At 42.1% G+C, this 16436-nt stretch overlaps 1 protein-coding gene across 2 annotated transcripts in view; it reads left to right on the top strand.

Annotated features, from left to right (window-relative positions):
- MED13L (mediator complex subunit 13L) overlaps positions 1 to 16436 on the top strand; it is a 99841-nt gene that overhangs the window by 69947 nt on the left and 13458 nt on the right. For both annotated transcript variants that reach the window (XM_042441639.1, XM_042441640.1), the window contains 11 exons: positions 2904 to 3124; positions 4429 to 4634; positions 9251 to 10197; positions 10504 to 10683; positions 11121 to 11344; positions 12120 to 12312; positions 13015 to 13465; positions 13943 to 14162; positions 15329 to 15517; positions 15884 to 16107; positions 16249 to 16391. In XM_042441639.1, the coding sequence (XP_042297573.1) occupies positions 2904 to 3124; positions 4429 to 4634; positions 9251 to 10197; positions 10504 to 10683; positions 11121 to 11344; positions 12120 to 12312; positions 13015 to 13465; positions 13943 to 14162; positions 15329 to 15517; positions 15884 to 16107; positions 16249 to 16391 (3198 nt within the window). The remainder of the gene's footprint in view (positions 1 to 2903; positions 3125 to 4428; positions 4635 to 9250; positions 10198 to 10503; positions 10684 to 11120; positions 11345 to 12119; positions 12313 to 13014; positions 13466 to 13942; positions 14163 to 15328; positions 15518 to 15883; positions 16108 to 16248; positions 16392 to 16436) is intronic.

Here is a 16436-nt window from a genome sequence, read left to right as displayed (position 1 = left end):
ACACATTAAATGTAGACTAGTAACCTTATCTCATATGCATGTATTTTATCCCCCTTCAAAGCCATCCAAGTTGGTAGTCAATACGACATTCTGTGACAGCAGATTTCATAGTTTTAACTGTCCTCTGCACCGTATGACACAGGAAGAAAAGCAATGCTTTCTCTCAGGTTGTTGGCATGCCTACCAGCGAGAGATACCCCGGTGCTGACACTATTCTTCAAAGGTTAAAACTTTTAATTTCCCCGGACATTGAACATTATAGCATGTTCATTTGATCGAATAGCTGCACTCCTTTTAACTTCATTGTAGTCTTGCTTAATGTTTTATGGTATTTCATATTCTACTGATTTTTAATTAGCCTTTGTGCTGCCAATGATGATCTGGTTTATAAATGTTTAAAATAAATAAGTGCATTTAGTTAGTCAGAAAAGTCCACCGTAGCAAATGCTTGTCCGTTATAAATATCTCCAGAGTGTTCCCAGTAGTCAAAAGTAGTTGCATTCAGATAATTGATTGTGGAAAGTATTCATTGGAAACTGAAAAGTTATGGAAATGATTAGCATACACCTCCATTATATTATTTAAATCGTGAGAAAGACGGTGTATTCACAATGTTACTAATTCGTGCAAGAAAATTGCATTTCTAGGGTCACCAGCGTGGCTTGGCCGTGTTTTTATCTCTTAACAGTTAATAGCAGCCACAGTGACTTGAGCTTTTTCTTTCCAATGAAGTGCTCCACCCAGCTGTCATTTGGCAAGCTGACTCCCATTCATGCAAATATTCTCTCTTGGTGCCAAAGAGCAGCCGAGGGTGAATCTTTATTGGGACAAAGCTACAAGAGGAAATAGTGAATTGACTCCAATCCTTGCATGCCACAATCCTGATACCATCGGGACCTCCAGCAGCTGCTGTTTATACTTTGGAAAAGATAACTTGCCAGATTAAATCGTGTGGTTAGTGCTGCCTGTAATAAAGCCACCAGAAGTGGATTGTGGTTCTTCGTGGTTTCTGGGACTCAAACATCTGAGTTGTTTTGTGCCCACATTGAACTATCTAGAACCTGCTAAAACTAGTATGATACCCACTCCAAACTAGTGCTCTTGCCCAGGCAGGACTGCTACTATTCATTACAGTTCTTTTCTGCCTGATAGAGCTGCAGCGGCTTCTTCAAGAACCTTCTCTGACTTCCCCAGTTTTTCAGTCTTTTTCCACTGAGCTGTTGTTATCTTTCTTCTTGCTTCTTTGTAGTTTTCTTCTGTCTTCCTCCTCCTCCTCCTCCTCCTCCTCTTCTCTCTTTCTTGTTGCAGTGGGCCCTTGTTATCCGCTGGGGTTTGGTTCCAGGACCCCCCGTGGATAACAAAATCAGTGGATGCTCAGGTCCCATTCAATCCAATGTCATAACAAAATGGTGTCTCCTATATAAAATGGAAAATCAAGGTTTGCTATTTGGAATTTATGCTTTTTCTGAATATTTTCAAGCTGTGGATGCTTGAATCTATGGATAAAAAATCCGTGGATAAAGAGGGCCAACTGTATTCTCAGTAGTGAGATCATCAATAAGTTTTTTATCCTATTTAGGAGCCTATGGCATTTAAAGGCATATTTCAAAAAAGGTGTTGCTGTGGGGTTTAAATCCCACTGTTTGAGAGGAATTCCCACTGCCTTTTCTGCTTAGGAGAGGCACACATGGTGGAAAAGTGTAGACATTGCCAGAATTTTGCAAAGAAGTCTTTGCATGTTAGAGTTTCCTGCTTGAAAGCTTTGTTTGGGAGTTGGTCATAGAATCATAGAGTTGGAAGAGACCGCAAGGGCCATCCGGTCCAACCCCCTGCCATGCAGGAAATGGCACCACAACATAAAAACTGCTTTTACATGCCACCTCTTTCCTCATCTATTTAAAGTCACCACCTTTGATGGCACAGCTTTGCTCCAGTTCTGTGACAACGAAGTTACTGAACCCAATGTGGCATCAAAGGGATTGCACAACCTGAAATCAGTACTATTGAAGGTAGTCTGCAAAGTTAGGGAATGGGAAGTCAGTAGTGTAGGTGTTGTTTGTGTGCGTGTGTACCTTAGATATATAGATTAAGATGTGTATGTGGTGGTTGTTTTTATGTGTAATAACAATTATTCTGTTTAAAAGAGTTGGAGCTTGGGGAGATGCACAATTTGGTACAGCTGTCTTATTGGTTATTCCATCACACCTTACCATTCGTCCATGCATCCATCCATCCATCCATCCATCCATGCAGTCAGTCTGTCAATTCTTCTCTTATATGTGTGAGTCACAGATATCACAAAGTACAGTTTGCTTACCTGTCACTGGTTCTTTGAGTGTTCCTCTGTGAACTTACACTACTGTACTTGCCCTCCTTCCCTTGTGGATGGTCACTTCTTTGCTTGCTTCTTGATTTTGTTGACTGTGACAGCCACAGAACTGAGAAGAGCAAGAATCCTGCTAGATGAACAGTAGTGTGGCAGATTTCCTGCCAAACATGTCACTCTGCTCTGGAAGGTTCTCAACAGTTCTGTGCAGGTGCAGAACAACTCAAGTTTGAGAGTTCACAGATGGCCAAATGAAGAACCAGTTACAGGTAAGCAACCTATTATTTTCTTCCAACAGTTATTATGGTGGGAAATGTTCTACTTTGCATCACAAGCAGTGACACATCACAAGCATAGAATTAATTGGATTTTGTTTCTTACTTTAGATATGGGTTTTCCATGGGATTTGGCCCTTCTGTGGGTAGAGTTTAGTGAAGCTAATTCTGAGACTAGTTGCAAGTCTGGTGTCTTTTAGGCCTCTTAATTTTGACCCCTCAGTTTTCTGTAGTATGCGTTCTATTTGAGCATCACAGAAAGCTTATTTTATAATTTTTCAACACTGGATTGTCTTCTATAGCTGTGGCAGACCTGCAGAGGATGTTTCCTACTCCACCATCCTTGGAGCAACACCCTGCTTTTTCTCCAGTGATGAATTATAAAGATGGTATCAGCTCAGAGACAGTGTCTACGCTGGGGCTGATGGAAAGTCCAGTGGTCAACAAGATTACAAATCAACTCACAGAGTTTAAAATGGAGGTGGAAGATGGATTAGGCAGTCCTAAGCCGGAAGAAATAAAGGTAGCAAGTCAAAGCTGTTAATACTGTAGAACTGCAACATGGTTTGGGTGGTATGTATAAGGAGGTTGTTCTAACCACATTTCACTCACGTTCACTGCATCCAAGTTGGGGATTTGTAGATACTGCAGTGGTAACAAAACAAGACTAAATCAGTCTTAGAAATCTCAAATGCATCAAGTGTGTACAGTGTCCTGAACTTAGGAAAGGGCCATATTTAGCTCAGTGGTGTAGTGCATGTACAAAAGCTCTGAGATTCAGTGCTTGGTATGTGCAGTTTAGATAGTATGTGATGGGGAAAGTCTATATAAACCATAAGAGTTCTTTGTTATTGCCCTGTCTTCTCTTCCTTTGGTTCCTTCTGTTTTGGTACAATTGTAAAAATTTGATATACTGTACTCCAATACACTGAAGGGGTGTATACATAGATACACACCTTGGATCTACCTTAAGCAAACCATCATTCCAGTAAAATAAAGGGAAGGGAGCATGTATACTGGCTATTGCTGTTTGGAAAAACTGAAAGATAATAACTGATAGATCTCCACAAGTAATTGGCCTAAATGTAATATGGTCTGATTTTGAAATATCTATCTTTTAGGCCTTTTGCTCATAATAAAACCATAAAAATACTTCACTCTCATTGATGCAAACACCATCTTTGATTCAGTTCTGTATCTGCAACTGGGACATTTGTCAACTGTAGTGCTAGCCCCAAATAAGTCTGTTATGCCAACTCAACAAGGATTGATTGTTTTTCGTGAATAGGTTCTTAACTGATGTGATTATTATTGTTATCATGATGTGATCGTTACTCTTATTGGTGATCATTACTCTTTCAAATACAGTTTATTCACTTCCCATTCAGTATGTGTTTTGTAATTGTCAGAAAGGCATGGCTGTAGTATAGCTGTGGGTAGGAGACACTGCTCCCTTTTCCCTTGCTGTCATCTCACTGCTCCAACCTGTCTTCTTCTGTCCCACCTATACAATCACTTATTTTACTCGTGTTTCCTCTGTTCTCTGTGGTCCTTGAAATTGCATATCTTTTGATGTTAACAAAAATAGGAACAATGTATTTTTCCACCCCTGCTGACCATTAGCTGCTCCAGTTTGGAGGAGATGGAAGGGGGGGGGGCATTATTACTTGATGATACCACATTCTCAAAAAAGGGGGAGTTAGAGAAGGGGGCACTATTTTTGAAGACAGAGACATTGCCCAACCATTTGTATACACACACAGACTATTTATAAGACATATAATGGACTTGACATAACATAAATAATGCATTTCCTTGGATTTGCAGGATTTTTCCTTTGTGCACAAGGTTTCAACCTTTCAGCCCTTTATGGGCTCTTCTGCGTTTGCACCTTTGAAGATGCTACCAAGCCAGTGCCTGCTACCTCTGAAGATTCCAGAGGCCTGTGTCTATCGGCCATCCTGGGCTATTCCTCCAAAAATTGAACAACTTCCTTTACCATCTAACGCTACTTTCATCAGGGATGGTTACAGGTAAGTATAGCAATGGAATTGGGAAATAGGTATACATGTTTTGTATGGTCCTACAGGAAAAGGTTTTGATTTCTGTGTTCACTACGTAAGAGTCATGAACTTTACTACTTGGCCTTGATATTTACTTTGCTCATAATGAAGTTGAGAGGTGCCTGTTTAGCTGTAAAAATTAACGATTATGATTAATTAAGGAGGGGATCTTATTTTTGTCCTGCTCTTTAACAGATGAGTCCCATTCTGTTTCCTTGTAGGCCATCAAGAGGGATGGATTCTCAAGGCCCTTTGGGAGATAGTCCCCAACATCAGTGGAATGGAATGTTACTCTGTCCACCACTGCTGCTGTGGAATAAATCTTAAGATTATCATTCTCATTATTTCCCATTTTTGTAGACTCAGATATGTGGCTAGTAGTTAACACTGGCAGTAGGTGGCCTGTCTCTCAGATTTGCAGCGTGTAGATGGAAGGGATGCCATTGTGCCGTCTTTCAACTTGGTACCTCTTCCTGATCCTTCCATAATAGTTTTTCCATTTGCTGTGTTCTAATCCTGTCTACACCGAAGTTATTGCCAGTGTCTTCACTGAATATGAACTGAAACCCACTTTATCACTTCTTATTCCATGCAAACCCCACAGCATGGATGGAATCTATTAAATGCATGAAACTCCTTCAGATCTAACATGCAGTGTAGGATTCTCCCACGGCAATTAATTAATTTTAGAGCAGAAACAACTTATATCTTCACCTCATTCCTTTATATCAGTCATTTTCCAGCTTCCAAAGGTCTACAGGGCTCTCAAAGGAATTGACACCAAAAAAAGAAAGAGAGAACCATGAAGCCCATGACACTGTCTTTGCAGCGATTTAATTTCTGGGCTTTTTGTTACAGTAACTACCTTCTGATCCCTTAGCTGATTATTAATTGCAGGTATTTATTAGGATAAAAATCTTTTCTTTCCAGTTTAATCCAATTAGAGCAAAGACTATTACTGCAGGCATCTGACAAAGAAGTGATTGCTAATCAAGATTTCTAGGTCACCTTTTATTCCTTCTCCAAGGCACTCGCAGTGCTTCAGCTTCTTCTTTCTGAACCTGTAGACTGCTTTCTTCATTTCCTTTGGCTGCCACTCAAGTCTGTTAGCGATAACAAGAAAAGTATTCCAGTGAATCAGGTTGCACAGCACTACCTTCTCAAATACCTGGCAGAATGGGAGTTCAAAATGAATATTTAAAGTTTTCACATTAACTGAAAAGGAATGCCAAAGCATTAAATCTGCGGGTTTCCACTCCTTCATCAAGGAAGTGATTGCTATAATGGGGCCATTTGAAGAAAAGTGTTGTTGTTGTTGTTGTTGTTGTTGTTATTATTATTATTATTATTATTATTAATTGTTTATTTATACCTCCTGCCTCTCCCACGGATCGAGGCAGGATTACAACCTTAAAAGATACCTAGTACAATTTACAATCAATACAGCAATAAAATACTAACACTGAATTTACCAAGAATTCCTATTAGTTCTCTAAAAATTACAATTCGTCCATTAGCCAACAATCAGAGTCAAGGAAGAGCAGTCGTCATAACCTTTTAATATGGAATTCAGTGGATAAGCCCGCCGGAAGAGATCCGTTTTGAGTGCCCTCTTAAAGGCATCTAAGGTAGTAATGAGATGGATCTCTTCCGGTAGGTCATTCCATAATCTTGGGGCTGCGGCAGTGAATGCCTTATGTGAAGTTGTCATTAACCTGGTATTATAATATTCTAGTAAGAACTTCCCAGATGTTATGAGAGTGCGGGGCGGATTATGTAGGGAGAAGCGCTCCTGCAAGTAACTCGGGCCCGAGCCATGTAGGGCTTTAAAGGTAATAACCAACACCTTGTATTGCACCTGGAAGCTAATTGGCAGCCAGTGAAGAGATTTCAGTATTGGTGTTATCTGGTCAAACCTAGATGTTTCGGTGACCAATTTGGCTGCTGCATTTTGAACCAATTGAAGCTTCCGAATTTGGTACAAGGGTAGCCCCAAGTAGAGCGCATTGCAGAAATCTAACCAAGAGATTATCAGTGCAAGTACTACTGCTTCAAGGTCCTTTCAGTCCAGGTAGGGACGCAGTTGGCATATCAACCAAAGCTGATACCAAGCAATCTTGGCCGTCGCATCTATTTGGGATGTCAATTGTAAGGACGGATCCAGGAGTACTCCCAAACTGCGAACCTCGTCCTTTAGGGGGAGTGTGACCCCATCCAGGACTGGGTGACAAAACTCCATCCCTGGACTTGGGGTACCTATCGCAAGTACCTCCGTTTTCTCTGGATTCAGTCTGAGTTTGTTTTCCCTCATCCAGCCCATTACTGATTCAAGACAGGCATCCAGAGGAGAGATGCCAGCCCTAGTCACTGCAGTAGTCAGGGACATAGAGAAATAAATTTGGGTGTCATCAGTGTACTGATGACACCGCGCCCCATGTCTCCGGATGATCTCTTCCAGCGGCTTCATGTAAATGTTGAAAAGCATAGGGGACAGAAAGGCGTCCTGAGGGATGCCAGATGTCAGCTCTTTTGGAAGAGCAGCTGTCCCCCAGCATCACCATCTGGAATCTGCCTGAGAGGTAGGAATGGAACCACTGGAGCGCAGTGCCCCCAATACCTAACTCCCTCAGGCATTCCAGAAGGATACCATGGTGTATGGTATCGAATGCCCCTGAGATGTCCCAAGAGCACCAGCAGGGTCACACTTCCCCTGCCGATGCCCAGACGGAGATCATCGACTAAGGCGACAATGGCGGTCTCAACTCTGTATCCCGCCCTGAAACCAGTTTGAAATGGGTCTAGATAATTGGCTTCATCCAAGACAGCTTGGAGCTGGAAGGCGACTGCCCTCTCAATCACCTTGCCCAAAAATGGTAAAAGAGAGACCGGTCTATAATTGTTTCTCACCAGGGGATCCAGGGAGGGTTTTTTCAAAAGCGGTCTAACGACAGCTTGCTTTCATTGTGATGGAAATCTTCCCTCTCTGAGGGATGCATAGATTATAGATTGTAGTAATGTTTTTGTTGCATTTCCTCTCTGGGTGGTCAACCATGATGGGTAAGGATCGAGAGGGCACGTCGTCCCCCTGACACGTCCAAGAATCTTGTCCACTTCATCAGTATTTACAAACTCAAAATGATCCAGTCTAACAAGGTCCACAGAGATGCTGGATATCTCTCTTACCATCTCTGCCATAATGCTGGTGTCCAGATCAGCCCTTATCTGAGAGATTTTATCTGCGAAAAAGTTATTAAAAGCATCACAGCAGGCTTTAGTTGGTTCAAATAATATGTTTAGGGTCGGAGACGGTTGAGTTAGCTCTTTGACCACCCTAAACAGCTCTGCTGGACGAGACTCAGCAGACGCAATACGTGCAGCATAGAAGGAATTCTTTGCTGCATCTATTGCCACCCCATAAGACTTCAATAGGATCTCATGGAGTGTCTTGTCGGATAAACGTTGATGTTTCCGCCAGCGGCGCTCGAGTCGTTGCGCAGTCCGCTTCATTTTACGAAGGTCTTCAGTGTACCATGGTTTTTTATTAGGAGTGGGCTGGAAAGGACGCTCAGGAGCGATGCTGTCTATAGCCCTGGTAAGATCATTATTCCAGGTATCAACCAAGGTATCAACAGGATCGCCGTCATTCCCAACCATATATCCCTCTAGGGCTTCCTGGAACCTTTTGGGTTCCATCAGCCTTCGAGTAGGAATTATTATGGCCATCTGGAGCCCTGGTGGTGCAGTGGTTAAATGCCTGTACTGCAGCCATTCATTCAAAACCACAAGGTTGCGAGTTCAAGACCAGCAAAAGGGTCCAAGCTCGACTCAGGCTTGCATCCTTCTGAGGTCGCTAAAATGAGTACCCAGACTGTTGGGGGCAAATTAGCTTAGTTGCTGTTCACCGCTATGATCTTTGGAATAGCGGTATATAAATAAAACAAATTATTATTATTATTATTATTATTATTATTATTATTATTATTATTATTATCTCTGTCTGTACCCTTTTTACTGTGAAAATCCATGACCACATGTGCATTGGAGGAAGATTACTGGTTTTGATGGCAAGGGACATGTTTTAATGCCAACTGTTGATGACTCTGTACAGTTGTGGTACAAGCTGGCAAAGTGTCCTTTGCAAGTGAGCAACTGACAGAAAAATGACTGAATACTACTAGTTTAGGAAATTTACTTGTGGTCAGGTAAGGTTCTAGTAGGCATCAGTCAGTCAAAATATACTGCTCATGTCCAGAAGCAAACAACTTAATTCACATTATTTGCAGCTGTTAAAAATATAGTGTTGGAAAAGCCTGCCCAATGGAGCATTATCTCTACACCTACTTCTCCCATTTGGTACTGAAGCAGTGGGGCTTTAGGTAGCAAGGGTTTACTGCAAGCTGCATACTGCCTCTTTTCTACATGGTCAGCAAAGTCTTCAGTCTGTGAGGTCCTCTGTGACATGCAGTGTTAATTACTTGACCTCAGTCAGAGGGGTTGATAGGTTTGTATCTACCTCACATTTAGACTAATGTGTTTAAAAATTATAAATGTAGTCAATATCTACTTTTCTTCTTATCTTCTTATAGCAATATACCCAGTGTTGGAAGCCTAGCAGATCAAGACTATCTTCAGATGAACACTCCCCAGATGAGCACTCCTGTGACACTAAACAGTGGTGCCCCAGCCAGCAACAGTGGAGCTGGGGTCTTGCCTTCCCCAGCCACCCCCCGTTTCTCCGTGCCTACACCACGCACACCCAGGACCCCAAGGACTCCTAGAGGTGGGGGCACTGCCAGTGGGCAAGGATCGGTAAAATATGACAGCACAGACCAAGGGTCACCAGCCTCAACACCCTCTACAACTCGTCCCCTTAATTCTGTGGAGCCAGCTACCATTCAACCAGTCCTAGAGGCCCATAGCCTGTATGTCACGCTCATTCTTTCCGACTCGGTGCTGAATATCTTTAAAGATAGCAACTTTGATAGCTGCTGCATTTGTGCTTGCAACATGAATATCAAGGGTGCAGATGTGGGGCTTTATATTCCGGATTCATCGAACGAAGACCAGTATCGGTGTACTTGTGGATTTAGTGCAATTGTGAATCGCAAACTAGGGTACAACTCTGGGCTGTTCATTGAGGATGAATTGGATATTTTTGGCAGGACTTCGGACATTGGCCAAGTTGCAGAGAGGAGGCTGATGATGTGTCAGACCACCTTAATTCCTCAGCTAGGAGAGGGATCCAAAAAGATTCAGGAACCTCCAGTTAGCCTCCTCCTCCTCCTTCAGAATCAGTACACCCAGCCTTTCACCTCATTGAGCTGCTTGGATTACATGTCTGCAACCAGCCGGCAAACACTACCTTACACAGACTGGAATTATGACAGACTTCAAGCTGAAAGTAATGATTCCTGGATTGAGTGCTTCAATGCCCTGGAGCAAGGCAGGCAGTATGTGGATAATCCTATTGGTGGGAAAGTGGATGAAGCTCTTGTCAGAAGTGCTACGATTCACTCTTGGCCTCACAGTAATGGTATCATTTTTTTTTTTATTTGCAAAATGTTTTGAGATGCTGAGAACTGATGTTATTCCTTTAAAAAAATCCTTCCCCCACAAAAATGGCTAGTACCCCCAACTGCCCACTCTTGTTTGGAACAAGTCATACAGTGGGGTGAAAATGGGGTGTGTGGCTCTCCAGGGGTTGAATGCTCCCCTCCCCTGCTGGATGTTTTCCATCCTTGTTTTAATTGTATCTAGCCTCTGGAGTTTGCTTCTTATTTAAAACATTAGTTGAATTGCAGTTCTGTCGCTGAATCCAACTGTTTATATTGTTTTGCAGTTCTAGACATCAGCACTCTATCTTCCCAGGATGTGGTGCGTATGCTGCTTTCTCTCCAGCCCTTTCTGCAGGATGCCATCCAGAAGAAGCGGACTGGCAGGACCTGGGAGAACATTCAGCATGTTCAAGGACCCCTCACTTGGCAACAGTTCCATAAAATGGCAGGACGTGGAACCTATGGTACAGTAAAAACACTTGTATAATTTATCAACTTTGCTTTGCATTAGTGCAGAATGTTACGTCTTTTCCAGTTTGTTTTAAAAGATCCCAAGATAATGCAAATAAGAGGCTCAAAGCTGTGTTCCACATCATTTTAAGTAATCAAAGGAATTAACCAGGTTACAATCATATGCCATGTACCAGTCACTAAACTGCTTGTACTAGTTTGGGCGATGAGGGGAAAGAAGAATTTCATTTTCACAGCAACAAAATTATTATGGTTTCAGAGCTAAGAAGTCATGGTATCCTTTTGACTTATGGAAGTTCCAGCTCCATATGAATTTTCACAATTTTTTATTGTGTATAAACTAGTGGTTTGCAAAAGCCTTAGGAAGTCTAGTCTTTGATATCTGACATAATTCCATGATCATAGTTCCATAATTGTCTTTTTTCTTCAGGTTCAGAAGAATCTCCCGAGCCTCTTCCAATCCCTACTTTGCTGGTTGGTTATGACAAGGACTTGCTGACAATCTCTCCATTCTCTTTGCCATTTTGGGAGAGGCTACTGTTGGATCCATATGGGGGTCATCGAGATGTTGCCTATATTGTGGTGTGTCCAGAAAATGAGGCCTTGCTTGATAGAGCCAAAACGTTCTTCAGAGACCTGAGCATTGTATATGAGGTAGGTGAGGAGAACCATTGCCCACGATTAGGATACGACTTCCCTGCGGCAGTTGTGTAGCAGAAGACACTCTAGCAAAAATGTGCCTTGTTTTCATTATCTGTATCCATGGGACTACAGTATCTACACACATTATTTGTGAAATGGTATGTGGTGTGGCGAGGAATGAGAAAATAAATTATTTAAAACTACAGGTTCTCGTATGTAATACCTTGCTTCCTTGTGTAAGCAAAATTCTGTATTAGTTTCATCATTTGTGTTTTCCCCATTACAGTTTAATATTGCTACTCCACTTACTTTCATGTGCATTCTCAGAGACATCTGCCCACCCACCCCTTTCCAAGACAGCAGTAATATTTTAATTATCCACTAGGAAGCAGTAATGATTAAGTAGTGAGATGAGGTGCGCAAGAGTATGCTCTGCTAATATTTGCCCAGTTTGCAGACATTTTGGAGAAAGAAAGCCTCTGATTTAATTGGCTTGCTATTCTGTTGTGGCATCCAAAGAAAGTTAAGCATTCCTGAATCTCACTGAAAAGCACATGGACACTCAAGTCCCACTGAACTAAAAGTAAACCCGCTAAGTAATTTGTGCCCGTTATTGTAAGTGGGAAATTGTCATCCAGTTTCTTTGCTTAATTTTAGATACACATAAAATATTTTTTTATATTTGTTGTGGAATAAACATTTGGATCCTTAGGTACATATAGATAAGTAGCAATAACATCTGCATATATTCTGCTGCTGCCATCGGTTTACTTCCTTGTACCACTAGATGTGTCGGCTTGGGCAGCATAAACCAATCTGTAAAGTATTGCATGATGGGATCATGCAAGTGGGGAAGACGGTGGCTCAGAAGCTAACAGATGAGCTTGTGAGTGACTGGTTCAACGCACCTTGGGGCACTGAAGACTGTGACAATCATTCCAAGCTGAAACTTTATGCGCAAGTGTGTCGTCACCACCTAGGTAAGCATGCAGAGACTGCCTGTTTTCAGCAAGCATGTGCTGTGTTTGATGGAGCTCCTTAACTCATTAAAGGGGAAAGGCCCAGCATATGTAGGGTGGGTCTCCTCCAAGGATCCTATCACATCCTTGGTTTGTACAAATGAAAAGTGTCCCTTATCGTTGGACAACCAGGGGCCAAAGTTAGAACCAGCAGGATTGTATCCATTATACCATCCAAGTCAGAATGAATCTGGATAATTTTATTTTCAAAGTGTCATGGAGATTATTCATAATTGTTTGTGCAGTAAAGATGGGAAGCTGCCACTTTCTCCTACTGAATGGTGCCACGATGCCTTTCCCTTCCCCTTGCTAGGAATGGGTCTCAGCAGTCATGGGTCTGTTGGCTAATGAATAGGACTGTAGTGTCTTGCTTCCTTGTGTAATCCCAGAGGAACAGGTAGGTTTGGAATTCTGTATGCTGAGTCAAGAATACATCCCATTAAATGTATCAGTAGTATAACAGTGATCCAGTTCCTGGAACATTGGGTAAACTTGGTAAGTCTGTTTCCTTCTCACCACTCTGCAGGAACTTTGCAAAAGCACTTGACTCCTATTCAGTATTCATAATGCAAATTGTCCTGCCGACATTTTGAAAGCCTAGACTTTTCAGCATTCTTCCTCCTCAGAGCCCTCTAATATCTTTACTTCTCTGTGTTCTTTCAGCACCTTACTTAGCTACTTTGCAACTTGATAGCAGCCTGCTGATGCCACCTAAACATCCAAATGCACCATCAACATCATTGAGCAAGGAGCGAAGACTATCTGGGAGTGCAGCATCATTTACTCCCAGCTCAACCTTTCTTGCTCCATCTGGGACTCCTTCAACTGGCAGTTCTTTCTCTTCCGCATCCAGTGGTAGAACTACAAGCCTCCCAGTGGGCAGCACTTCAGCCTCAGGGTCTACAGTGCCACAGTTGTCAGTGTCATCCTCAGCATCTAGTATTAAGCAGACAAACACTACCTCTGCATCAGGGTTCAGCAGTGGCCTACCTCAAGGTCAAAACCCAATTCCTGGGGCAAATCCCATGGAGAGATCCCAAGGAAATTCATTCTCAGGAAGAGATGCAGAGTTGGGACATAACTCATCTCAGCAGCATCAAGAAGGGCTGGAAAGGTAAATCCTGTAAATGAGTATCATGGCAGCGGATGTGAGCTATGACTGTATGTTTTACATTTTTTGTAGATTGTTTCAGTATATTAAGCTGAACATTAGTGATATTTTTCACCATGCTGGCCCCATTCCAAGACATTATTAAGCCTAGACAAGGCCATTGATTTTGGGAGGGTTAAGTGCACATAACACTGTGCTCATTTATGGGGTTTTAAGCATACATGTAGACTTTGGGATAGATCGAGATAACTCTTATTGATAAGATGGCATATTCTTATGATTCACTTTTACTTTGTTACGGGAAATGCATTTTAAGCAAGATAATTCTTTTTCTTGGGTCTTCAGAGCTCCCCCCTTAACCTTCCTCTGTTATTTTACCTATTTACTGAACTAGTCTCCAAGACATCATGTCACCATATATTGTCTCTTAGTAAAGAAGTTTTTAGTAAACGTTTAATTCCACCCTTTTTTTTAAAATAGTTCTGCAGAGAGGGAAAGAATAGGAGTTCCTTCCGAGTCAGAGTCTGCAGATAGCCATGTCTACCCTCCTGCTGTCGTCATTTATATGGTAGATCCTTTCACCTACACTTCAGAGGAGGAATCTGCCTCAACCAACCACTGGCTCTTGAGTCTGATGCGATGTTACACAGAGATGCTGGACAGCCTTCCTGAAAACATGAGAAATTCTTTCATTCTTCAGGTATTCCTTCTTCCAGAGTTGCATAAGTGTGTAAAAGGCCAAGTTCAGTGTCTTCAGTTGGCAAGAGGAAAAGTCTGTGCTACTAGAGACCAATATTATTTTTAGTTTTCAGCCAAGCAGTACTCTTGCCAGCTCTTAATGTGTCTTGTTTTATGTCTGTGCATTGTAGTTTGGTTTTGAAGCACATGGAGTTTTTCCAGTGGAAGTCGAGGCAACAATACAAGATATTTTGAGTACAGCACATTTTCTTCTTGAAGATACTTCCTGGGAGCACAGTTTGTACTGATACATCAGGGATGACACATCTTTGATGAGTGTATTGTAGCTTTGGAACAGAAACTAAATTTATGGTGCAGCACATACACCTTAAATGGGCTACAGTGCTTACACTAAGCATACACTAAGTATCTCATGGGGCACCCACACAGTAATCATGTATAACAGTTGAAATGAAGTTTTTGAGCTAATCCCATTTGCTTTGACACTGAGTATATCTGTTCTCTTTGTGTAAGACAAGGTACAAAGCCCCTCCCCCCGCTCAAATAGCAGTGACAACTAAATTCACAGTGTTAAATTTATCATATAATTAGACTTCAGGATCTCATGTACACCTCACAGATGTCTCTATGTCAGAGCAGTTCCATAATATTGAATCCTTACCTATAGTTTGAATAGCACTGCTTTTTTACCACATCTTCCATTTGTGAGAACTAGGCTTTAAAATGTACTGTTGCAGAGGCTCTCTTGAAGGCTTTGGAGTTGAGAGTGCATTGAGTGTCATGATGAACATTGCTTCTGAATAACTTTAGTGGCATAACTTTAGTGGCTCTTTTCCCGACAGTGGATTGCCTCCTTATCTCTGTCATGACCGTGTCAGAAACATGCATGTGTAGGCTTTCCCAGGGTTGCTGAAGTCTGTGGCAAATGGCAGTGTTGTCTTGTTTTGAAGAAAAGAACCTCGCTTTGAACATTGCTTGCCCAAATTCACTACAAGCTGTAGCCAGCTCTTATTTCCCACAATAGTGTGAGGAGCTTCTTGCATTCCTACATTTTTGAGTATACATGTAAAACATTTTATAGGTGTGCCTTAAATATATGATCTCTGGAGGAGTCCTAAGTTGTAAACCGTCTAATTTTGGCTTTGCCGTTTCTCTGTCACATTCTAGATTGTGCCTTGCCAATACATGCTGCAAACCATGAAGGATGAGCAGGTCTTTTATATTCAGCACTTGAAGTCTCTGGCATTTTCAGTCTACTGCCAGTGCAGGCGACCACTGCCCACACAGATTCACATTAAGTCTCTGACGGGCTTTGGGCCAGCTGCCAGCATTGAAATGACTCTCAATAACCCTGAGGTAAGCATTTCATCATGCAGAAGTGCAGGAGTGTTTGTGTGTGTGTGTGTTTCACAATCTCTCAGAAAGGGTAGAAAGACAGCTGATATTTGGTCTGAATACACATCACTGTTTTGGACTCACGTTGCCATGAGGAACAGACAGAAAGGGCAGAGGAAATAATCTGCACAGTTTTAAGTCACTGCTTGACAAATCCAAAATACTAAAGCTACCAAACCTGTTTCTGTGTGTGAAACAAGTTAACTCCATAGCTGGATTTGCAGAGGACAGTGGGATGCATTTTCTCCTCTGGATTTCAGATGCACCCAATACATCTCATACTTCTACTATTTCTAAAACCTCTGTGTGATATCCTTTTTTTTATAGCGGCCCAGTCCCATTCAGCTGTATTCTCCTCCATTTATCCTGGCACCCATCAAGGACAAACAGACGGAGCTGGGGGAGACCTTTGGAGAAGCCAGCCAGAAGTACAATGTACTTTTTGTTGGGTATTGTTTGTCTCATGATCAGCGCTGGCTCCTGGCTTCCTGCACTGACCTGCACGGCGAGTTGCTGGAAACATGCATTGTCAATATTGATCTGCCAAACAGGTAGGGTAAAAAACTAGCCATTGACAGCATGCACAAGTTTCAAGTTCAGTCCTTTAAGTTTTCATTTAAAATTACCTTTGGTACCAAGTGTTGCAGAAAGACTTTCCTTGTCTTTTCTTTGTCTCTTTTTTCTTCCCATAGGTCAAGGAGATGCAAAGTATCACCCCGTAAAATTGGCTTGCAGAAGCTATGGGAATGGTGCATTGGGATCATCCAAATGACATCACTCCCGTGGAGAGTTGTGATTGGCCGACTTGGTCGACTTGGCCATGGGGAACTAAAAGGTAATACATCCCATGTGGCTTTTAATAGAGTGTTAAGCCTAGCTA

Source organism: Sceloporus undulatus, chromosome 10 (assembly GCF_019175285.1).
Source record: "Sceloporus undulatus isolate JIND9_A2432 ecotype Alabama chromosome 10, SceUnd_v1.1, whole genome shotgun sequence".
NCBI lineage: Eukaryota > Metazoa > Chordata > Lepidosauria > Squamata > Phrynosomatidae > Sceloporus > Sceloporus undulatus.
The sequence above is the reverse complement of the archived record's forward strand: the minus strand, read 5'-3'. Positions and strand labels throughout refer to the sequence as shown.